The sequence below is a fragment of the Camarhynchus parvulus genome, chromosome 2 (genome assembly GCF_901933205.1).
Source record: "Camarhynchus parvulus chromosome 2, STF_HiC, whole genome shotgun sequence".
Lineage (NCBI taxonomy): Eukaryota > Metazoa > Chordata > Aves > Passeriformes > Thraupidae > Camarhynchus > Camarhynchus parvulus.
The window spans coordinates 61,183,168-61,209,278 of NC_044572.1; the positions used below are offsets into that span (position 1 = coordinate 61,183,168).

Here is a 26,111-nt window from a genome sequence, read left to right on the forward strand (position 1 = left end):
TGGGATGTATGGTAAAAACAATTTTTGAACGCCTATTTTGATAGATACCTTAGCATTCCCAAGGTAGTCCTTTGTTTATGATCACTTTAATGTAGCAGCTAAAATGTACATTTAAACAAGGACAGAAAGTCCCATTTCAACAGTTTTTTGCTTGGGGGCTTTTGACAAAGAAGTCTTTTCATTGTTTATTCCAGACTGACATTTTTGAAGACACTACTCTATTTTCAAGTAAAACATTTGGGAAACAATGCTATAGAAATCAATGCTAAAAATCAGTAGACTCTGTAGAGGTTAAAAAATACATGTTTTAGCATACAGAAAGTCATACAAGCAGTTCAATTTAAAACACATCTTAAATCCACCTCATTCATCAGGCTTTAAATCCTTCATTTTAGGAATCTGTTTCTTGAGGATATGGTTTGCAACATAGATGGCACATGTGTTTTCAATCCTGGAATGTGTCTAAAGTAACTGGGTATGACTCGCTATCAAGTACCACACAGTTTGTTTCACAAGTCACACACTCCTTGATGTTAGCAAGACATTAACTGGTTCCACACTTTCCACACATCAAAGTTATTCTTGATTTAGTTTCTGGTACCTGAAGAACATGTTAAGGGGAGTAGAATTGCTTTTACAAAAAGCTGGACTGTATTAATGAAAATGAAAAAAATACAGCTATGGAAGCTTAAAACAAGGTTTTGCAAGGGCAAGAGGCTGATTAGCAGGCATTTCTGTGTCCCAGGTCTCACAAAAACAACAAATCCAACCCTAGTCCAGAGGGCTTTTCAAATTTTTTTCCTTTGTATATACACCAAAATTTAGAAAAATGTTTAGCTTGCATTCATTTTCCCTTTTTGTATGTCCATTAACAGTAAGTTTGAAAAATGTACACCCCTTCAATTACCTTCTTGAATCACAATTTGGGCAGGGATCTCTAGAAAGAAAAGTAAATAAAATAGTCCTTCAACAGGTGGCTCTCGCAGAGAAGTAAGAACCTATAAATCAGTTCATACAAAAACATTCTTTTCCTTATAAAATCATTTTCCTGCAGAACCAAATTAACTGAGATACAGGAGGAAAGATCTCAACTTGATATCAACTACATGTTATTAATTCATCCTAGAAGCTGCCTTACTGCTTCAAACCAAAAGCTGTGAAAACCTGCAAAATAAGAAAGAGAATTATGTTAAACTAATTCTTACACATTTTAGACTGAACTACCTAGAAGCACTGCATCATCATCAGGGATCAGCAGTTATGGATATATTTCCTGGAGCTATGAATTGTTTTCTAAACTGAGGAAACTTTCACTTAAGACAAGAGATCTTCTTTGGTGTCCCATGGTTTAAAGATACAAACATCTAACTTTTGCCATTCAACCACACACTGCAAACCAATCCAGATCACCATGACTTCAATGTCTTGAGTTATATATGGCTAGAAACTACTTTTCATTTCATTGTGGTGTACAGTATTCCTAAGTCCACTTCTTCAATATGAATGAGCTATCCTCCCCAAAAACTGTGGAAAATTTTGTTGTAATAAAGCTTTTGCTGCTAAAGAAAAGCAAAATACTTTTTGCTGCTCAATATTTCCTTAGAATCCTCCTATAAGAGAAGTTGTTCTGCTAATATTTTTCTTCTTTTTTTTTTTTAACCTAAGTGTTATGCCAAATATCACATTTGCTCTTCAGTATGTGCTAGGTAGGCACACCTGGAACTTCAAGTACAAATTTATCAACTAATTTCAATTAGTGCCACGAAGGTGAGTCAAACTAGAAATGTTGTATACATGCAATGCAAATAATCACTGACACACCTGTAGAGGTGAGATCCAAGACAGCCACCAGCAAGATCTCAGGATGTAAATGAAGAATATACTTTAACAAATAAATTGATGTAATCATTACTGTAAGAAACAACTACAGCATTCACCAACTTTATCTGTTCCCCCCTTCCCCAAAAAAACAAGTAAAACACACTTAACAATGGAAAAAAAAAAATTCATACATGCACACAGAAAACATGCAGTCTGGTAACATAAATCCCACTTTTGCACTTCACAGACCCTTTGGAGTTTGGTTGGGTTTTTTTTAATGATACATATAACAAGCGGCAGCTGAAGCAAACTTTCTTCTTTTGCTGGAAGAATCCACATCTTTAAGAGATGCAAACTTTCCTGGTGTACGTACCTGAGCCCCATGAAAATCTGCCTTGCCAAAATTTCTAAAATGTTTTTAAGCATGACAGTAAAGGAAACAGACTGCTTAGCACATTGTACCTCCCGCACAGTGAAAACCTCTTGCTAACGCTGAGCATTATGAAAAAACCTCACCCCATCCTGATTGGACACACAAAACCCTAGCTGCATCACGTTGCAAGTGACTTAGTACCACACCCAGAAAGCTTTATTTGGATGATCTTTTCCATGAATGAACTTGTTTACAACTATATAGCACACTCTGAAACCAAAAGTCCAATTTTAGGACAGAAAAAAAGTTTAAATAATTTTAAACTTTCCCGGCTAAAAAAAAAAAAAAGAGTTAATAAACTAGCATGAACATACATGCATGATGATCAAATGATCAATTAATAAAAATCATACAAATCCCCCTAATCTCAAAAGACTTTTACACTAATCACTGCTTCATTTCCTTTGTGACCATATTGGAAATGACAGTGGATCTCATTTTTTCGGAATAATCTTCTAGGATATTTACACAAGCCTAATGTATGCAATGCTTCTGCATTATTAATAATTTCTGCAGGAAATTAATGAAAATTTTACCTCTCTTGCTAGGGTTTCCTCTGAACTTTTGAGTCCTTTCAAGCAATGCAAAGCAAGGCCCTGAGCCAGGAGATCATTTGTAGTGGGATCAATTAAGTGACTAAATTGAAAATAAAATTCAACAAAATGGCATTTTTAACCTAAATGTTAATTTAAACGGTACTCACTCCAGAAGAGGTTTCAGCGCCTATTTCGGTGCCAGCGCGGTCACACAGCGCCATCTAGCAGTGACTCACAGTACAGCAGCTACTGCGACACCCAGTTTAGCACTTTTACAAATAAAAGTTTGTAAAATCCTCATTCATTTAAAGAAATTCAAAGAGTCCAGGGAAGTGACCCGTACAATTGCTATAAACAAACCTAAAGCTGAAGCTTTACCGACCGAATCTACACCAACTGCTGCAATTCTCTTCCCATTAACCAAATTCTAGCCTCACAAAAGGGAGAAAGTGTTAAAAACATCTTTGAGAGCTTATTATTTCTTCAGAAATCTTTCTAAAAACGATCTGGAAAAGCTAAGTAAGCATTAGTAGAACTCTTGCTGTAATGCAGACCTGCACAGTTCTTATTGCAAGTCTGACATCAGACTCTGATCTAATGTTTCTCCAACGTGTTACCTTCACTTATTTTGAGTGGCCAAGATTTCTCTGCTTGTCATGACTAAAACTGTTGAAACACCTCAAGTTACACACGCCAATAAATTCAGGGTTTCTAACATACTGAGTGGGGGGAGGATCTTTAAGGCCCCAAAGAATGGCATCAAGATGGATTCTTTACGAGATCAAGTTGCACAAAATACTTGCAGAAATCTATCACACCACAAAACACTAAAACAAAGCATTCCAAGTCTAAAGCTCTGGTTTCACAAGCACATAATTTAACTCAGCACAAGGAAGCCTTAGTGCTAAATGAAAGACAAGCCATCTCTTGTAAGCCATCTCTTGCCCACTCAGTCCAGGTAATGCTCTGCCTTCTTTCTTTCTCAATGTCTCAATGCATATGCATAGACACAAAGATTTGCACTGAATCAAACCAAGCAACTAATATGATTTTACACTAAAATGGCCCCAAAAAACACCAAAAGGTGACAGAGTATTTTTGAAACTACAGTGGGAAAAAAATAAAAGCAAATAACCGAAGTGTGATGACAATCCTTCACTTAGCAATTCAGCGATAGTATTACTAAGAACAGTTATTATGAACAACAGTGGTGGCCCTAAATGAGCTGTGAAAGCAAATCCTTAAAAAACCCACTGTGAATCTCTGTAAATTAGCAGCATTCACTTCAGACACATTAAAAAACCAAAGCAGAGAAGCAAGCCATTCTGACAAGGATAGTGGACAAGCTAGCACCAAGACAGCAACTTCCCTATCTTCAACAGTTTCATTCAAAAACTATTTCCTGTAAATATTTTTCTATGGAAGTGTATTTCAGTATTTCTCATCTAATATAAAAAAAAAAAACCATTAAGTCAATTATGACAGAGTTATTCTCTAACAGAGCCTGATCAAGGTTTCAGCTGTCCTGGGACCTAAATTGGAAGGTTTCATAAACTGTATTTTGAATAAGGCAACAAAAAACCTCCCTCCTCCACATTTATCAAAATTGTACATGCTAGATAAACATACTAATGTACTTGAAGATTGATGCAAATAAATAAACTGGATAATGTCCAGAGGAATGGAACAAGAAAGGTCAGAGTTCTAGAGAAGATGACCTATGAGAGAAGCTTTTAGGAATTAGGTCTACTTAGCCTAAACACAAGATGCCTATAGAGAGAAGGCATAACAGTATTCAAATATGTGAAAGGCTGCTTTGCAGAAGAAAAGAATCAGATGTTCTCCATACCCACTAAGGAACATACAGGCAGCTAAAGGCTTAACTGTGCTAAAAGGTATAGGTCACACACCCAGAAACACTTTTCAACCAGAAAGGCAGTTAATCATCCAAAAGGGATTATGAATTCTCCATCACTGCAGGTTTACAACACCCAGCTAAAACAAAAGCTGCTGAATGGCCCAGCCATGGGAAGTTCACCATGCCAGGTGCCTTTTGGCCTATGATCTTCAACAGAATGCAGCAGTCTAAGAGGAGGCTCTGTCAGCCATGAACACAAACCTGCACCCTGCAGGTGGTGAGGGAAAACAGTTCCACTTAAAATTCCTCTCTCAGTCTTCCTCTGCATCAGTTTACACCCCAGAACTAAACCCTCTTCCTGCACCTGGCAGCTGGGCTGCCTGCAGCAGGTGAGCAGCATCAGACTGAGGTGCTGATCAAAACTATGTGAATTCCTCCTCAAGCCACCAAAGAGCAGAGGCAAAGTTCACAGCCCTCTCCATTTAAATGTAATTCTGCCTCAGTAAAGACAGGAACCACTGACAACACTGAAAAGCTGCACCTGTAAAAGAATTGGTAGCCACTTACAGAAGAAGACACTCTTTTTCTTGCTCTGCTGTGTTTTTATTTGGAAAATCATGAACAGACTCAAAGACAATTCTGCATACACAAGTTTTCCAACAAGCCATTTTTGAACAAAATGACACAAGTACCGTGGCAAAACAGTTTGCGAAGAAAATTTCCTTCCTCTCAGTACTTTCCTGGAGTTTGGGGTTTTATGAAAAATCAAGGTAAAAAAAAAAACTTTAACAATCAGATTTTTCTCCTGTAAAGAAAATTCTAGTAGTGCTTTTCTTATTGTACTCTAGTGTTACAAAGAATATCTGGAACCATCAGCAAATATATAAAGCTGACTGTCTTACAACTGAATGTATTAATTTTTTTTTTCCTAGTAACACTTCAAACCATATTCACTTGATGTTTTCCTTCCATCACTACCAATTATGAGACTCAAGCTTCTAGTTAAATAACTACTGGATGTTCAAATTTACTATCATCTGATGGTCTACATCTTTACAGTCACAAAGGAAAATTAACATTTCCACTGGGAAGTGAATTTTTCAAAGCATGATAAAGACAAGCAGAAAAGTGGCGACCCATGAATAAACAACAGAATCTCAAAAGTCAACTATCAGTTAGGGAATCAATTACAAACAAGCACACTTTTACCCTTAAAACCCAGCCAACAAAAGCTGAGGGTCCAAAATGCCTAATAAAATCTGCAGTTCAAGTCTTCTGTCTTCTATTAAATCGCAAGCCAAAAAAATCACTTCTCTATACACCAGTGTCTTGTACCAGTCAACAGCAATTCAGTTTTGGCACAATTAACTCCAAGTCTATTTATAGCTATCCAAGACAAAGTTCCTGCTTAGCTTCTTTCTGTAAGCAAATTCCAAAGCCAGGGATTTGAGGCGAGACAAAAGCTAATGTCTTCTGCTTAAATAGCCTGTTCCTCAGCCCAACACTTAATCTGCTAGCTCCAACTGGTTGCACACAAAAGCTACAGGATTCACAGCAGTGAATTCAAGATTGATAGATGTGCATTTCTGTAGGTCCATCATGCCCTGGGGCTAAGCATGAGTGTCGGAAAGACTGCACCAGCTCAGTCAGCTTAAGGTCCCCATGGGTGCTGTTTGGCCACAACAGCTATCCCACTTTCTCCAAGTGGTTGAAAACAGCACAAAAATCACAAAAACTGGACAGGACGAGGCTGAAGTTTCATATGAACAGCAGAAATAGGTTATGACAACATAAAATATTCTAACACACAGTTTTATGATGCAATAAAGTCATTTCTCTGTACATGCTGAGATGCAGAGCAGCCTTACCACTTCTCTCAAGGTGAGAGGGCTTGCTATCTATCTAGTATCTAGTATTGCTGAGAACAAATAATTACTTAGTTTCTGTGAAGCTTTATGAGCCTGTGCATAACCAGTTCGGTTTCAAATCAGGCTTTGGAGTACAGCAATGCCAGAAAAGAGCAGGACTGAATGGTTATTCCATGAACACCATGAGGAGGATACAAGTCACATGGGAGTCTGCTCCAGCTTTGCTCCAGATGGTAGCACAACGTCATTTCACTAGCACAGAGCTCCCTCCCTGCTGACTTAAGGGCCTTATGGGGCACAGTTCTACTGTGGTAGAGGTACCAGGGACAGACTGCCCTTTCACAACTTGTTTGTCTCCACTACTTCAAGCATCATTCACAATAAAAGATTTTACAAAACTAAATTTAAAATATTTAGATGGCAAAAGCAAGAAAATTATACAACTCAGAGGTTCCTGAAGATAAGCTCAAGAAAATGATATGCAGTCAACATGAACGAACTAAAAAAAATTAAGTACTTCCACAAACCTTAAGTTAAGGACACAAAATACACAAGCTAAGTACACAGCTAGAACTCACCCACAGTCAACTTAGGATGTTAATTCCCAGCAGGTAGCATTTTCCCTCAAAAAAACACATTAAATCACATCCTGTAAACTGCTTAGAATTTGCCTGTACAAATGACAAAGCTAGCTTTGGAAACTTAGGATAACATCACGGTAGTGGCAACCGTTACCAAATGCTAGCCCTAACAAGTTGTTAGGCACCCAAACAATTAAATACTGATGTCAAACCTGAAAATCATCTGCCTTTACACTCACAGTTTTATTTATGCTGTAATTATGTATTTCAACAAGTAGGGTTTGTTCAGTAGTCCTTATGGTTTTTAGGGTCTTAGTGAAATAGACATGGTGAGACCGAGCACATAAGGTTATTAAACAATTTTTTAATCATTCCTCAAAGAAAGCAGTATGCTGATCATTATAAGCAAACTCTCAGATAACGCTTCAAAGATAAAAGTAACCCAGCCTACCCAGACCAGCAAACATAAAGCAGAAAGTGCTTCCAAAGGGAATAGTTCTCCAAAAAGGTGCATTTAGGCAATTATACCTTATGAATCTCATCTCCTTAACACAGACTCTCTAGAAGGGAAACTGAGTTCAACACAAAACATAACTGAAGCTAAAACGTGGTAACTCTCAAGACAGAACAGAAGTACAAAACAGACCTTCACAATCAACAGCAAAGTTGCCAACTACACCGGCATAAGACCAGAACGGCACCAAGTAACGTAAACCAAAGCAGGTTTATCCCAATGCATATGACTTTATTTCCCAGGTGCCTGAGGCTCCAGGAGTCTCCATCCATTCCGTGTTCCGAGCCCAGCAGGGCTGGCCGGGCTCGGAGCAGGTTTATTCCCATGCACATGGCTGTATTTCCCAGGTTCCTAAGGCTCCAGGCGCCTGCATCCATTCGGCGGTTCCGAGCCCAGCAGGGCGGGCCGGCCCGGAGCTCTCCCGGCCGGCGCAGCGCGGCACTCCTGGGGCACTGCCGCCCCCTCTCGGCTGCTCCCGCCAAGGCTCCGGCCCAGCCCCGCCTCTCAAACCTTCTCCAGATGAAAAAGGCCTCAACTATTTCATACATTACCTTATCCCAACTGTGTGTGTGTGCCTGACCACTGTATAAACATTCTTTTAGAAAGAAACCAGAAGGGCAGTGTCCAAACTCACTCATACGGCCAAGCAGGCCTGGGGAGACACACAGCTGTATCACTTACTAAACAAAAAGGCATAAATTAAAAGCACAGATGAGCTAAGACAGTAGCAGACACACTCCAGGGATGGGAATCGAGAGACAAAAAATTGCTACATTTCATTACTTGTTCACTCAGCAACAGAGGACTTGTTTTAACACCTGAGAGCCACAGAATCACCTACCAGGCTTACATGAACATAACCAAAGCCAGCAATGAAGAAGGAAAAGAAATTACACCCAGTCTGAAAATCCTTTTCTTTCTCTCTCTCTTTTTTATTTTCCCATCTTTCTTTATTTGCTCCCATCAACGAGGAAAAGCACCAAAACCAGTTTGTGTCTATTATGTGTTTTAGTGCATTTCTACTGTCCCCAGCCAGCCTCCATAATCACACAGCAGTCTTTTCTCTTAGTATGCCCTCAGGCCTAAAACAGGGAGAACAACACAGATTAACGTTCTGTATTCGGAGGCACAGAACAGTTTGAGTTGTGCTACATTCAAAATTCTTAAAACTAACAAGCTAGAAAGCAACTCAGCCAGGCTTGCCTTGCTCCCCAGAGTAACTTACAGCAATTCTCATACGGAGGCATCCACATTGCAACTGACAAAAAACCATCCCCAAATATATTAAAAGCATCTTAATGCAAAGCTGCAACCCTGGCAAGTTCAGAGAACTCTGTCCTCATTGGCAGCTAAACTTCATCCTTTCTAGCAAATGAACTGTAGACAAACTGAAGCAAGAGCCTGCAGTGAACATTAACCCTCCACCACTATTCCCCAGTCCTCCACAGTAACATCTTTTCCAAATGCTCCTACAAATGTTCCTGATCAAAATAAAATCCTGCTCCTACCTCTGAGAGCACATGGTCAAAGAAATCTCTTCAGGTTATAAAAAAATGGTCTGTTCTCCCATTAGCTTTTATAAATCTACTATAAATTCTCCTTAAGCATGAAGAACCGTGAGGCATGTGAAACTAATGTCTCTGTAGAACACCCTATAAAGCTCCTCATCATCTGGGTGTTCAAAGCTGAACTCACTTCATCACTCCTATTTATGCTTCATTTGCTAATTGCTTAACTGTATACTACAGGGACATGTTCCACATAGGAGCATGGATGCTACCATGAGTCGAAATTTACCTTTCATGGTTCAATCCTTTTCAAATTCATTCTTCTGGATCACATTAAATTCAGCACTGCCAGAACTAAATTCCATTGCACAACCAGCAGAGCATGCAGCCAATGCCTTGTCACTAGAAGTAGCCCTAAACATGTCGTGCATGCTTAAATTTGCCTATCTATCTGAGCTCTCTACAAGTGTCTCCGAAGATAGTGTGCACATGGGATTTATTAGGTTCTTCAGTATGCTCCCAACTTTCAGTTCCCTGCCCTATGATTGTGAAATAAAAACACAGAAAGAAAAAAAAACCAAACAAAAACAAACAAACAATAAAGTCACTCACAGATGAATACATGATTTTGAAGAGGATAAAGACAGTACACACTTGTCACATCAAGTACTAATGGCAGTGATGCCATTACGAGAAGAAAACAGACTCTAGTTCTTATCTAGTTCCCCCATAAACAGGGAACACATTACCCAGTATGAGAACTCAGAGTTCTACCCTGTAACGGAGACAACAGCCTCAAAGCTGGACTCCCCACTTAACAGAAAGTTGCCCAACAGGAATAAGAAGTTGATCCTGAGGAAGCTGAGGTAGGAAAAACCCACCGCAAAGAGGTCATATATCTTGCACTGTGCTACAAGTCAGAAGTGATAAGTAACAGAAGACTAGCCACACATGGGTTAGGAAGTTTTACAGGGAACACTGGAGCAGTAATACACAGTTGCCAAAACCACAATTATACGTTAGTTTACAGAGACTTAGGAACATGCAGTGCTGCAGATGAGTCACAGCATGATGCTGTATGAACTCTATACTGCAAGAAACCATCCCAACAATATTCAGATTCATTGTCCCCCTCACTGGCTTATAGCAAACTCTGGATGCTCTGGGAATATCTAGTCCTTCTGAAGAACTGTGAAATTTTGATCGCCTGCAGTTGTGCAACTCCATCTGCTACATCCCGTGAGCCTCACCTGTTTTCTTCCCCACTATGTCCCATTTCACCCTCTCTCCTCATCCTCCTAACCATCTCACCATGAAAGTTTCACATTTTAAAAAGAAAAAAACCTTCACACCCACATCCCAAGTGTTCCCATACTAACTGCATGTCAGAGCACACTTTTCAAGCCTGAGCACCAAGAATCAGCACACAAAACAAACTTATGGCAAGCAGCAACTCTGATCTTCTAACAGCAGGAATACGCATCACTGGAACTGTAAAGCAATTATCTCAAGATAACAGGTATAGAAATGTTACTTTACTGCCTCACTCAGTATCAACATCCAAAAGCTTTTACATCCGGAAATAGGAGTCAGCTTGAATCTGAAAGAAAAATCTGTGGCAGAACAGGTATGCCAGTAAGGTTAACAAACAACGCAAAAATCATATAGGGCTGTGACTCTGAGTTATAGACAACGGGAGAATTCTTCAGTGAAGGTACAAAAATCCAAAATTTACATCTCTGTTCACTCCATTACTCAGCTGCTTCAGAGACAGTTTCATGACTGCAGTGTCATAGAGAAAACAGAAACATTTTTCATCAACAGAAAAGTAGCGTGGGGTATTATGCGTGTTTAAGCACACATCGTGCATACCCTGCCCCTCGAGAAAGGATTGAAAATTATTTTTTCTTTCTAAATTGAAACTGCACTCACAACCATTTGAAAAGTACAAATCCAAACACAAGGACTAACCTTGAATTCTCTGACTAATAAGGCACTTCATGAGCAGCTAAAAAAGATTTGTCTTTTAGCTTAATAAAGAACACTAAAAATACCTCACAAAGAGGATGGCTCACCACAAAAATTACACAGTAGTCACTACAATTTTACATGATACTTATGAAGGAACAGATAAGCATTATCAGCAGGGTGGAGAGCAAAAAATGGAAAGACCAACTGCTGATTCTGAGCAACTAAAAGCATACACTGGAAACCAGCAGAGATCTTAGTCAAAATACTTCATCAACCACTATGCAGCCTGCACAGAGCTTATTTGAATAATACAGTAACCTATTAAAGAGATCTCTACTTTAACACAATAAAATAAATCAAAATCTAGTATTAAAAATTTTATTGTGTAGTACAAAAGTACTTTTAAGACAACACTCGAAACAAAGGACCAGATACTGAAGTGATTCACAACCCAGGAATCAATACCTGTACACTCTTAGTAATTTTCTTTATTTTGCACTTGGATGAATAAAATTCATGCTGCAGCATGTTCTGCTGCATCTGCATGGGGATGGCCAAAGTCTACACAAGCACGGCTTATGCAACACAATGAACACAAGACAATGCCATTAAACGCTGAAGTCCATTTTAGATTGCAGCACCCCATCTGCTTTTCAACAGCAGACTCTTTCCTTTTACACCTGTCTTCTTTTAACATGAGGTCTTAAGGAGATCATTCTTTCTTCCTTGTCTTCTTCCTTCTTTCTTCTCCTCAAATGTGTTGTTTAAGCAGATGGAGAGTCTTAATGATACCTCAGTTACATCCACTGGTAAGCAAAACTGACAAGTGTTTAGAAAATTAACAAGTAGAAGAGGCAAAAAACCCCAGATAATTTCTTTAACAGGATTTCAAAATATTATTTGATATTTGCTTTAGAGAAATACATAAATTCTCTGCACAGGGAGTTACAGAGGTGTATATAACTTGGACTATAAACACTAAGAATTGGCAAGTCTCACTGATACAAGTCCTGCCAACTAAACACAATAATGGAGTGAACTCTACACAGCCAGCAACTTTGCATCCAACACACTTGGAGAAGAAATCTCTGAGACAGTGAACAGGATGCCTGAACTAATTTCAGATTAGTCTAAAACTGCACAAGTAAAGCTAAAGGTCTGTAACATAACCCAGTTTTCTAAGTGCTACATCAAAGCTAAGCCCACTGACTTAGCAGGAACAATTCTTGTTTGTATAATCCCATGCTAGAGAAGGAGTATGTTCTGTGCTAGCATTTATTTCTAAAATCCATGAAAATGTAGTGCAGATAAACTGTGACTGGCTTAGCCTCACTGAATGTTAAATAGCAGTTTTTGCTTTGTCTCCCATCAAAGAAAAAATTAGTGCTCATTTTTCTGGTATTTGTAAGTTACTAGCAATGCCTTTCTTACCCCCAGCATATTTTACAATGGCTGAGGAGGGAACGCTTTGGACCTGAACAGCCCTGAGCCAGAAGCAACCTGTATGAAATAACAAGCATACTTAATGTCTTGGGTCCACCAAAATGCACTCAAAGCTGGGCCAAAACCCATTAATTCCACAGAACTAGAAACATACAGATGTCAACATACGTGAACAGAACTGCCCACTTGAGAAGTCAAAGCATTCTATGTCTGACTACACATGTGCAGTTCCATTTTCAGAGAGAAAGCAAGCTACATGGCAAATGTACTTAAGTCCCTTCCAAACAAAAATCTTGCTCACAATATTTGAAAGCTCCCAGCTCGCTCACTTCCTGTTTTTCACAGCAGGCATTACAGGCAGTCTGTACCATGAGAGTTTCTTCCTCCAGGGCGTATCTCACAGGGAGCACTCCAGCAGGTTTGCAGGCATGTCTAAACTATACAGCAAGTCATGCTGCCAAGAAACCAAAACCAGTTTTAGAACCAGTAAAGCCACCACCAGCTACACCGTTTTCAGAATATGAACACCTACCCATGGTACAGCCCTACATTGACAGCAGCTGGTCCACACATTTCTGTGTGGCTCAGGCTTATAAAGGAGCTTTGTGTTCCCACAGGATGGTATGCAAAATTTGTTCAGAGTGCTGCCCACCTTTACACTGTAAAAGCAGATACAAAAATAGGTTCAGCTCTTCTGCTGGCTTCCCTTTGCCTATTTTTAAGCTGATGCAGTCCCTGACTTTAATCACCATTGCTGTTATTGCAGTATCTGTATATTGCTGATTCACACTCTGGTCTCTCCCCAAACAGAGGCAATCTTTGCTGTGGTAAGTACAGCCCTCAGTTTTCACCTTTGGATATAGACACTCCTGGAAGCAACAAAGTGTGCTTTAACAGAAAGAACATTTTTTAAAAACATGAAAAGCAAGAAGGACATTATATCCATGTTCAGTTTTAGATAAGTCAACCTGTAAGGCAGGTTGCATTGTTACAACTTCCAGTTAGCAACAGGAGTCTGTCTGATGCTGCTTTTCTTCCTTCTGTATTTTTCCAATCTTGCAATTAGACAGAAGACACCAGAAACAGTGCCTGATTCCTTCATAATGGAGCAAAAACTGCAAGTAAAGCTCACATCTTATTTTCTAAAGCCAGAACTTTATTCCAGCATCTTTTCAGGAAGTGTTGTCTCAAAAGCTTAGGAACATGTAGGAAATAGGTTAATCCAAACACTTTTAAGTAATAGCTGACCAAGACACTGTGACAACTGACAATCTTTCATTCTAATGAGTGTTTCTATCTTTTCCCCAAGATTATAACAGTTTTACAAAAAACTAACAAATTCTAGCAACACAGGGATAGATTAACATAATAGCTCTTACAAAAAACTTTCTTCTTATTTTTTGCATACCATAAACAATATTGAGTTTAATTTCAAGAAATGTTTGACATTTGGATCATTTAAGCAACAGTTACTGAGTAGATGCTTCACTGTATAGGACAAAAAGATTAAATTCCTATTTGACATCCTATCTGAACTTCCCAGATGATTAAATATAAAAAAAGCCAAACGTACTTTCTTAAGAACAGACTGACAAGAATTACTTAATTTCAAAAGACGAAACTACACTGTGTAATTTCTGCCTATCACCTACTATTGAGGCTTTTTTGTTTGTTCCATTTAATGTATGTACACACATTAACATAAACTAAATCAAGACTTAGATTTAATAATGACTAGAAACTAGTAATCAATTTCATGTACAACTACCAAAATTACTCTGGGACTCCTCTCCCAGCAACTGCAACTTTTATTAGGTTTTTAGTTCTCAGTTTCAGATTCTAGATGTAGACTTATTTCTATTCTAATGTTATAAACAGTTAATTTTCTAAAAAGATAAGGTATCAAAAATGTAACATAGTTCTTTCCTTCACTGCACTCCCATCCTCCCTACATCTCTCCTAGTAAAATCCCAAAAGCACAGCATAGTCATCTGAATCTTGACAGGCCAAAAGCAGCTTCTGGAATAATATGCATTAGAACAAGAAAGGTAAAGAGGAATTAAATTTAAGAAAGCCAAAATGAGAACATATTTGCAATCTTATACAAACAGCTGCCACAAATAAGGGGTTTTGGACCAGCACTCCACTTCCACTCTGTGGAAAGAGCATACCTACTCTAGAGTTCTACTACTAATTTAATAATCATGTGGGTTCCCTAAAGTAGTTCAGCACTTGAATAATTTAGGGTCTTATTTCTACATAAGAAAGATCAGCAGCAATAAAGGAAAATGAGATGCAACTGTTTAACGGTACCATGAGACATTTGTGTGAAAATCAAGAAATCATTCCGTGAAATCAGTATTGTTTTTAGAAAAATGTCAGGACAGACAACTTTGTACTCTTTCAGTATACAAGTTTAGGTGCAAGACACACCTGAACTTTAATTCATTAATAAAATATAAGTTTCTATTTTGACAAGTCAAAAGCTATACAAAAATATTCAGATAATACTTGTATATTGAAACATCATATTAATCCAACTTTTCAACTCTTTTGTCAGCATATTTTGCATTAAGGAGATGAAATGTAGTCAGCATAACCACAAGTTTGGGGGTAGTTTTAGGCTTGGGGAGACAGAAAAAGATGATGGGGAGATTTTAAAATACTTGGAAGGAAAAGAGAAGTAGCATTCTCAGCTCTTTGGAACCTATGAGGTACAATCCTGTATCATCCCACCTCCATCACACTGATCATCCCTCCTGAAAGAACATTTACCTGGAGTAGAGCACCTCTGCTCCAATGCACACACACACATCACCAAGTGAAAACACTGTCTCTCTCCCTCTTTCCCTTGGGTTCCACCAATTACAAATAAAATCCAAGAATTAATATATTTCCTATCCACTCTTACGAAAACTTTTCAATTCAGTTTAGCAAGTAAAATGTCCAAAAAAGGCACTGAATTGCATCTATCTGATGTCTGCCCTGTCAAGAAAATCTAACCATTCTGAAAGCACTCATCCTGTAATCATTCTGCTTAATGCCAGGAAAACACTTTACGTCCTCACCTTCAGATCAGAAAGGGATCAGAAGGGGATTTTTAAAAGCATAATTAAGACTGAAAACATGTGATGACAGCTTGACAGCTCTGAACATTCACCCCAGAAAAACTGAATTACAGGGCTCACTCATACTGTTACCTGTAATTTTGTATCCATATGCAGCCAGCTGTCCAGCCATGTATTCACCATCTGAGTTATTGTGAGAACATCCCCACGTACGAATCCAGATTTTCTGAACACCAGGAATAATGCTGTCAAGTAAAAATGAATGAGAAATGCAAGTTAAATGATGAACAAGCTTCCCTGTTAAGCCCAACTGAACTGACTGAATGAACCGTAATTCTTCAAACATTAAATAAGCAATGCAAACAGTAACAACTCCAAAACGGCTGAGGAAAAACAGTGATTCTGTGATTTCAGTGTAATTGGTATTAGGCCTTGCTGTGATAGAGCAACAAAAACCACTGTAGGGCTGTGTTTTGTGTTTGTGACTGGAACAGTGTTAACACACCAGTGTTTCAGCTGTCATTGAACAGTGCTTGCTTGTTTCCCACTGTGCTCCATCCCGCCACAAGCAGGCTGCAGATGGACAACAGGTTGGGAGGAACATGAGCGGAATAGCTGACCAACAGGATAATTCATTCCAGATGACATCAAGTTCAGCAATAAAAGCTGTGCCATTGGTCTTTCCAAAATAACCACTGTTCTGAGACTGGCTGGGTACCAGTCTGCTTGTGGGAGGTGGCGAATGGCTGCTTTTGCATCACTTGGGGTTTTTCCCTGCTCCTTCCTTCCTTCACTTTATCTGTCTTCATCTCAACCCACAAGTTTTCTCACTTTCACTCTTCCAGTTCTCTCCCTTGTGGTAGAGTCAATCCACCACAACTAGCAAGAAAAGAGATAGAAAAGAGTTTCAGCATGGAGAAGGTGCAGGAGCTGTAGGATAACAACAGAATCAGTACACTGCAGTTATGTTACAGCAACAACAAAAACCCCAACAAAACACACAAATAAACACACAAAAAAAATCCTAAATTTAAACTCCCCAAAGTTCTCAAAATTATCGTACCATGTAACAAGTAATCTTGAAGTGACAGCACTCAAATCAGGCTACCAGCAAACAAACTGCAACTTTTTGCTATTACAGCATGCATTGACTGCAGTTCCCTCCCCACAAGCCAGCTCTATAAATTAACTTGATGGCCACCAGCCACACGAACAGTGGAAAGCCCCCATCTTAACCTTTCCGGGCTACAGAAGCAGCATGGCAGACATGCAGCGTGGAGTTAGCACATACAAGGCTCCAAAAACCAACAAAAAGTTCTGTAAGAAGCTCTCATTGAAATTCCTGGGATAACTGCCAATGAGCTAAAGATGCCAGTACAAGAACACCACACATCCTGGAACACAATACTGCGCCCTGCCTACAGCTTTTTTTCCCCTCCCCCTCCCCGCTTCTTTTTTAACAGACACTTCCCCTAGCTAAAAATAGAAATTTGTTGATGGAACATTAATGATCATTAACCGCAAACACAGAGTATTTAGACTTCCTGCTGTCTAAACAACACATGTTCAATGTTCTTTCTTGGGTACAAAACACTAAAACACAGCCTGCTAGAGAATATATAGTACCTGAATGCTTTGGGGCACGAACTACTTGTGTGAAGTATCTACAGAGCACCAGCTCAGCTGTCCATACATTCCTGGCAGACTGGGGCCAATGCACCTTTAGGGGCATGCAGACAAAAATGCATTGTTATGCTTATAAAACCTCTTTTGAACACCAGTGAAAACCCAGAATTTTATTTCTCCACAGGAAATCAAATTTCCATACACAATTTATTTTTATTTTTATCATCTAGGGAAATTTTATCCACCAACTTGAAACTAATGTTTGAAAAAAAAAAACAAAAAAGAAAAAAACCCAGATCTCAGACCTGCAGTAGAAACTAAAATCAATAACTGAGCTGACATATACTCTAATCAATTCCACTGCAGCAGAAAGTTGATTCTGTTCTTATGGAAATCACAAGTAGGAAAAACACAAAGATGCATATCATGCTTACTGCATATTGTTTCCACTGAAATAAAACAGCAAGTTCAAAAGAAATTTTACCATGTCACTTGCAGGATGTACACACAAGAAGTACAGCCTTTGCAAATCCCAGGATGCAGAAAACGGGTTTAAAGACTGAAGCAAGGCTGATGTACCCCTCATGAAAGGAGACTGGGTGAGAGAATACACAGTTCAGCACACTGAGCATACAAATTCCCTGGGCCCTGGCAGGATGCACCCACAATAGAGACAGGGACGTACTGGAGACAGTCCAACAAAGAGCTATAAAGATCATGAAGGGACTGGAACACGCCTCATAACAGAAACACCTCAGAGTGCTGGGACTGCTCTGCCTGGAGAAGGCTCAGGATGATCTCATCAAAGTATATAAATACCTGAAGGGAGAGTGCAAAGGCGGCACAGCCAGGATTTTTTTTAGTGGTGCCCAGTGACAGGACCAGAGGCAACAGGCACAAAATGAAACATGGGAGGTTCCCTCTTAGCATCAGGAAACACCTTTTTCACTCTAAGAAATGACCAAGAATTGGCACAGATTACTCAGGGAGACTGCAGAATCTCCATCTCCTGGAGATACTTAAAAACTACCTAGTCAGAGTCCTGCCAACTGGTTTTTTGTGGCAGTGCTCAAGCAGTGAGTTTGGAAAAGATGACCTTCCAACCTTTTTTTTGCGCCTCTCAGGATTTTGTTTCTATTATTCATTTCAGAAGTCAAAAGACTACTCCAGACCTGCATTTTGAAGAGCTCAGATTATATTTAGGTAATTAAGATTAAACAGACAATTTTTCAGAAATCCTCTACACATAAAAGCGTAACAGAAACCATTTTTCCAGTCTGATTATTCCATTCATCAACATCTCAGTGATAACTGATTTCTAGGAAAAGGAATTTACTTAAGATTTATTATTTATTCTCTCTACATTCTATGCAGACTATTTACGCCTTTTTATCTTGTACACAGGTTTCACATTGAGATATAACACAAACTTCCACCTTCTTTTTAAAATCTGACAAGTGCATAGGAGACACAAGAAAAGTACCAGCACAGGGTCAGTGTAAGACCTTACCTGTCACTTGGGGGCTCATCATCTGTCTGAGCGTTCTTCTGGGAGTTGCGTTTTCGCACTTTGGGAAAAACATTCCTTCTCACAAACTGCCGATCGTGTGGCTTCAAATTCTCTGCTGACACGATGTCTTCAATATCCTCAAGCACTGATTCACAGGCAGCAGGCATCTTCAAGAAGTGTTGGGAGAAGACTGGCATTAGGAAAGCATTTGAATACAAAACCAAGGCCTTGTATCTACTGCACATTTCCCATAAGGAAAAGTCAGATGTATCTCTAAGCATATGTGCAATGTATCACACACATGAGGGATACTGAGTACATAAAAACAATCCACTACCAGAGACATTTCCTGAATGCCCTCTTCCCCCTAGTACCTCAAACACAGGCAGGGAGAAAGTCACAAACCATACAGATTCTTAAGGGCTTATTTATAAATCATCTGCTCCTTGGCATCTCCTAACTCAAAACCTCTTCACCTCCTCTGACACGACACATTCAAGATACAGGTATTTTCCATCATGTCAGCATCATAATCAAATAGTGAGCTCATGTCATATGATGGATGCACTTCTACTCACATCATAGAAAAAGAACAAAAGACACAGAACCCAAGTGACTGCTCCAGAGCCCATTCTGGCTCTCTTATCTGTGTGTGTACACTATCCAAATATGTTTTCACAGTCCTTCTGAAAACAAACCAAACTATTCCTAGAATTCCTGATCCCACATGCCTTTCATCTGAATTAGTTCATTCACTGGGACAGTAAAATAAAAATTTCTGTTTTCAGGTACAGAGTGTTAAACAACTATATCTAACTAATAAAATATATATATATATATCATAACCGGGCTAGAATAATATATTTAAAAATTACTAATATCTAATATTTTCCACAAGACACTAAATATATATGCATATGTATCTCCCAGCAGATGTGAAAATCCAAATCAGTTTTCAGGAATCAAAAAAAAAGCCATTTGCTAGAAAAGTCTATTAAAAAAGCTACTGCATTAATTACACACCACACTGTGCTGTAACTCCTAGTTAGAATAAAGTCTGAAGTACCACTGGAAACTCAGGTGTATTACATAAACCAAGAGCTTACTAAGGAAATCATACAAGGGTATTTCAGTTTACAGGGAAAATACAAGACTTTCCTAAGTGACAATGAAGAACAAAAAAACCAAGGCTTTAACATCTTTAAACTTATACTTCAGTAACTGAAGATTTGCTACTGGCATAACACTTCCAGATGTTGCAAATGACTTATTGAAGAACATAAGAAGTTGAACATCCGTGCACTTTCCCAGTCAATTTTGCAAAATATGCTTCAAAGTAAAACTTCATGTAAGCTGAACCATCACACATCTGCATTTAACTTAAAAAGGAACAGAATGATGTCTCAAAGAGGATGCATCTGCCCAAGCTACTAAGGCAATTAGCCTACTTCTAAATAAAAAAAAAACAGGATCTATACAATAATGCAGCAAAAGATGAACAAAAGTAAACATTTGTGAAAAGTCTAGCAATATGAGAGAAAGGTGACATCTCTTATGTCTAGCTTATACCACTGATAATATGAACAAATAAGCAAAATTCAAATCAGTATCTGGAAGGGAATAAAAAGTTTTGATTTGTCATTTTTTCCTCTCTAACAGAAAAATACCCAATATAATGGAGCAGCTGGAAAAACATATAAGCTTAGCTTATTTCAGTGACCCATGGAACAAAGAACACAGCCAAACTAAAATTCCTACCTTTTTAAGCAAGGTATAAATCCTCTTGGACAGTAAACCTGGAGGGTGGGGGGATAAGGAAGAGGAAAAGGAAAAAAAGATATGGCATGAAAAAGCAGAACTAGCAGACAGAAAGCCATGAATTCATGTTATTGTCCAACAAGCACTCATCCTCCCTCTGCAGAAATACATTCCTTGCTCATGAGTTTGACCTCATGAGTTTGACCTCATGAGTTTGACCTGGTACACACGCTGGCTGGCTGGCAAGGTGGAAGAGTTCCCACATTTTCCCTGTCTCCTGAGCAGTGGCACTGTTCTTTTTATCCTTCTTCTATAGAGTCTTTTTTTGTCAAAGTCAGATGTATTAAGGTTATCTCAGACTTCCTCCAGATTCTGTCTTCAATCAGTTTAAAATTTTGAATGAAAGAAAGGAGAAAGATTAACAGCAAATTTTAGTTCAAGTAATTCACAATTTTTTTTAAATTAAAACACTGTGGAAGCTATTTTAAAACCGATTACTTGATATCTGCACTAGTTCCATATGCATGCATGAGAACTGCTTCACTAGGGAAAAACAAATATAAAGACAAATTCCTGCAGCTATTCTGGCAGAGAGACTGAAAAGCAGTAACAAAATTAGAGGTTAATGTATTCTTCTCATACAGCCCAGCTGCACCAATAGAACTCTACATTTTTTCTTTTAAAAAAGATTAGTGAGCAAATAAAAAACTAGAGTTGTTTTAACATTTTGTCACAACCAAAACTTCCAGGGTGCCAGTCTGGTTTGGTCATCCCTGCTCAATCTCCTCACACATACCAACAGGAGAATTTCCATCCAGGTGGAAGACGGCTGCTCTTTTCAGCTATTTACCAACAGGTGTCTCTGGCAAAGCCTCAGGATTTTATTCCCGGCCTCACACAGAGCAGAAAAAAACTGCAGCGTTAATACACAGAGACCGAGTTTAGAGCATATACGTGTATGTGTGTGTGTCTATATATATATATGTACGTATCACAGAACGATGGAATTGTTGGCGTTGGAAGAGAGCTCCAGAGATCATCCAGCCCTGCCAGGGCCGGGCCACCTGGAGCGGGTTACAAGGGAATGTGCCCACGTGGGTTTTGAACTTGTCGAGAGAGGGAGACGCCACAACCTCCCTGGGCAGCCTGTTCAGTGCTCGGCCACCCTCAATGTAAAGTTCTTCTTCCTGTTAAAGCGAAACTTCCTGCCTTTTATTTTATGGCCGCTGCTCCTCGTCCTGTCACTGGGCACCTGAAGAGTCGGCACCGCCTCTGAGATAGTCACACGCACTAATGAGATCCCCTCTCAGTATTCTGTTCTCCAGACTAAACAGACCCAGTTCCCGCAGTCTCTCCTCATACACAGAAATATGTGAACCACATACACACAAACACACACACACATTAAAAAAAAAATATATATATATATATATATATATATATAAACATACAGACAAGAGCGGCCCAGGGGCGAGGGGCAGCCCGGCCCACGCACATCCCTGAGCCCGGCTGGGTTCGGCTCCCCTCGCCGGCCCCCAGCCCGCTGAGGGTACCCCATCATCCCCGAGCTGCATCCCGGCCGCCGGCCCCTCCGCAGATTCCCGCCAGGACGTTCGTCTCCTCCTCCCGAATTTAACGCGCAGCCCTGGAGGGCCGCACGGGGGACGGGAACATGGCGCGGGCAGAAGGGGAACTCGGCCAGGCCGTCACAGCCAGGCAGGGGAGGGAAGGACGGGACACGACGGGAAAAGAGGGGAGGGATGGAGGGGAAAAGGTCCGGGGCCCACCCCGACCCCGACACTCACCCGCGCCTCACCCGGGCTCCGCCATTGCGCCCCGCCCCGAGGCCTCGCGCGCGCAGCGGCGCCAGGACGGCGGCCGGCGGGGGCCACAACAGCGCGGAAGGCGCGGCGGCGCCGCCACTTCGCCGCTGAGAGCGCGGTCTCCCGGAGCCTCGAATTTCATATTCGTTTTAATTGGAAAATAGCAATCCCAGCAATACCTATCCTGCGATGCTGATGTATCTGATCCAAATGGGTAATGAACTATTTAATCCTTTTCTGGCCCCAACGCACTTTATTCTTATTTTTATTTTTCATTGTTAATTTCCTCAACATACAATGTTAGTGGCAACTTTGCTGAATACTATAAACGATATTGGTCAAAATATTTAGTATCAGATGGCTGAAGTTTCTGGCACTGTTTTCCTCCAAACTTTTCTGGTTGATGTTCAGTAAAACACCAGTGTGGTTGTTGGATGGCTGAAGGTAAAACTCTGAGCAGATTAGGCGTGCAGTGTCCCTGCTGATCTAAGTGTTGTCGAGAGTGAGCATATTATTATTGCTTCGGCTTTAATATACACAGTTAACCTAAAATAATTATTTATATTGTATCTTTAGTATATTCTATTTTGAGGTAGTCAGCTTTGGAATGTAAAAGTCACCATTTCCTGTAGTTGCATTTCAAACGTTAGGTTTCTCTCTTTAGAAGGAGCCTTTGGAATCAGTTTATTCTTAAAAAAGCAGATTGTAGCCTCCCTGGAACTGGAGAGAAAGTGCATGAAAACCCTGGGTGTACTCCATAATAGGTCTGTCGGTCGACTCACAGATAAAATATGGCAACTTGTAATTAAAAATATCATCTCCCTCTCCTTTTTCTTTCAAACTCGTGCTTACTTTATATAATGCTTATCTGACAATGCTCACAGGAAGGAAAAAAAAAAGGAAGAAAATGTGGACAAAGGAACAGGTGAGGTTTAAAGAAGAGAACTGGGACAGAAAGAAATAAGCACTTCACTTAAATCAGTCTTTAAAAACAAATCATTCTGAGCAGGACTGAGCACTATTAATATCACCCTGGTCTCATGATAGAGTCATTGTTACAGTTGAAGATATATTTGCCTTCCTATTTGGTCTTTGCTTAGGCACACAAGGACTTTCCAAAGATGCTCTCAGTGAGACACTGTCTCACGTGTAATTGGTTACTTTTGTGGCATTTTTAGCCAGGAGAGAATGGAGGGAAATATTTCAAAATGGGCGGCCACGCTGATCTATTTCAGACCACCTCCTATGGAGTAAGAAGTCCCTACCAGGTCAGTAGCGATGGTATCTGTATCCCAAATCAGCATTTTAACTGCTGCCTCATAAGGGTAGCGATTCCTTTCCTTTTTTCTTTTCAGTTCAAAGTATTTCACAGGCAGTCCTTGGATTCATCTTCTCTGTTCTGGGAGTGCTGCACTCACAACTGTCCCCAGCAGCCAAGCGCTCCTGCTCTGGTTACAAACCCAACTGGGCACACACCAGTGCTGGCTTACAGCTGGCTAAAAGACCAAAGCACAGCCTGCAAGACATAACCAAAAGTCTCCAAAGGGCCAGCATTGACAAGCACTACTCATTAAGTGATCTCCAAGAGCAGCTCCCAGGCAGGAATAACCCACGAGTCCCATACCTAGTGACAGAAATAGGCCACACTGCTCAGCTCCAGCATGACCCAGCAGAGCCTTTACCTTGTCCCACTGCCAGGAATTCATAGCAGCAAGCAGCTCCTGTGCCAGCACAGTCCTGGTGAGCCCTAGGATGGAGCCAGGAAGGCACTCTCCCAGTGCCATAGAAGCTCTCAAACCTAAATTGCTTTGTAGCACATTCCTAGCAGGTAGCACAGCAGGGAGAGAAGGGAGCAGATAATTCCCTACTACCTCCTGACTGCAGGAAGAAAACTGGAAAAACTGCTTTTTATGGTACAGTGGCTGGGAGTACAACTGCCAGTGCTGGCCTTCTCTGGGCTGGAGATACTGGTGATACTGGAGCATACATGCTCCAGTTCCTTGAGTGTCCAAAGAGCTTTAGGTTACATCCTTTCCACGTTTCCTGCAGACCTCACTTCCTACTCTTCAGGGCTGGTAGACTCAAAGACATCAGCCTCAGTTACTCAGTTACCTGAGTTACCAACTAAAGTCATAGGTTTTGCCAGGAGCAGATGGTTGGAAAACCACAAAAACTGCTGGGAAAATTAAATCCAAATCTCAGCTTCGGGTCCTGGTTAGTAGAAGATACATTCTTAGTGGGTTTAGAGCATCTCAACAAACATCCTTAGGGAAGGAAAATGGCCAAGGAGGTGAGGGCTCAATTTTTATATGGCAACCTAATTCTCTGATAACTAACATCAGTTCTGGGTGGAAATGGGTGGGAAGTATTCAGAAAAAAATGCAGAGTCCTAAAAGAGACACAAGAAATCTTTTTTCCTCTACTCTTGAAATTTAGGAGAATTTGGTTGGCCATTTGTGAGCAGCATTCAGCACCACTCAGAAGTGGTGACAGTCCATTTTTTGCTGTTATATATGACACTTTCTTCCTGTCAAGTTTTAAAAAGAAAATAGTGGGTAAAGAAACTCCCAGACTTAATAAAGGTCAAGCAAGCATTCTTCTGATCATTGCTCAGCTGTAGAGTAATATCCAGGCAGATCTTACTTCAGCATGAAAAGCAGAATGGGGAGATGAATTCTGCTTGTTTATGCTTTGGTTAATATCACTCCACTGACTTTGCTATAGAGGCTCATGGTTCACTCAATGTTGAGAACTGTTGGCTGCAGGAACACTAATGGCATTGTGCATTAATTGTGTTTCACGTGGGGGAAAAAAACCCCATGTATTAATTTTTTTGCTTTTAAACATATAGCTCTTTCATACTACCCCACATATCTTGCATTCTTTCTACAACAGAAATGCTCCTGTCAGCATCAAGATCAAGGTGCAATTTATTCTTTCAGGCATAAGTAAAAAGGAATATAGTTACTGTTTCTGGTCATTTGTTGGTGGATGAGTTCTTACTGTACATGAGCATGAACCTCCCTTTTTTTTTTCTTTTCAAACTCCTTTCCTGTGTGTAAAGGAATAAATAGTTGCCTATCATTCAGGCTGTGTTGACAGATTTTTCCAAAACCTTTTCCATCTGCTGGCAGCCAAGGAATGCAGCATATACAGGCCCCAATAAAACCTCCCTGGAACTAATACTTGTACACTGAATAATGTTGAGGTACACCATGCTAGCCTGGAGGAGCAGGAATAAGTATTTTAACTGGCTGATTTTTTTTATCCTGCAGCTTAGCACATCCCAAGTTTGCAAAGCAGATACAGAAAGCAGAAGGAAGGAGAGGGGAAAGTGACATGAAAACCAGTAATCAGCAGCAGATTCTAGGGGCAAATAAAAAAGTGCTTATGGCAACTGGAATACAGAGAAACTGAGAACAAGCCAGGGAGGTACAGCAGATATTTATTGCCACCTCTGCTTCAAAAGGAGATCACAGAACACAGACTTCTGGCCCTCCTTTATTATTCATTAATAATATAGAGAGGACCTTTCAGTAATCTTCCTTTCAGTACTGTTGTGTGCAATGTTTGAATATATACAGGTGCACAGAGAAAGTGATAGCCTTCTCCTAGTGTGCAGGAAGTCAACAAGACACAAATGACTTGCTCAGAGGTAAAACATTTAAGCAATCAACCGTATTACTGTGATTTTATTATCCTTTTTTTTTCCTTTTTTGCAGTTGATGGATGGCCATGTGTCTAAAAAGGTGCAGCACCAATACCAGAAAAGAAGTACAAGTTCGTAAATATC

The 26,111-nt window shown here is 40.0% G+C and overlaps 1 protein-coding gene across 3 annotated transcripts in view; it reads right to left on the bottom strand.

The window, feature by feature from the left end:
• The window catches only part of CDKAL1 (CDK5 regulatory subunit associated protein 1 like 1), a 380,944-nt gene extending 358,570 nt beyond the window's left edge, over positions 1-22,374 (bottom strand). Inside the window, exons 1-4 of one of the 3 annotated variants that reach the window (XM_030944157.1) lie at positions 22,301-22,374; positions 20,496-20,533; positions 18,738-18,904; positions 15,734-15,846 (exon numbers count right to left, since the gene is read on the bottom strand). In XM_030944157.1, the coding sequence (XP_030800017.1) occupies positions 15,734-15,846; positions 18,738-18,904 (280 nt within the window). In that variant the 5' untranslated portion in view covers positions 20,496-20,533; positions 22,301-22,374. The other 2 variants (XM_030944158.1, XM_030944156.1) reach the window with 2 other exon arrangements.
• Positions 22,375-26,111: the final 3,737 nt, after the last annotated feature.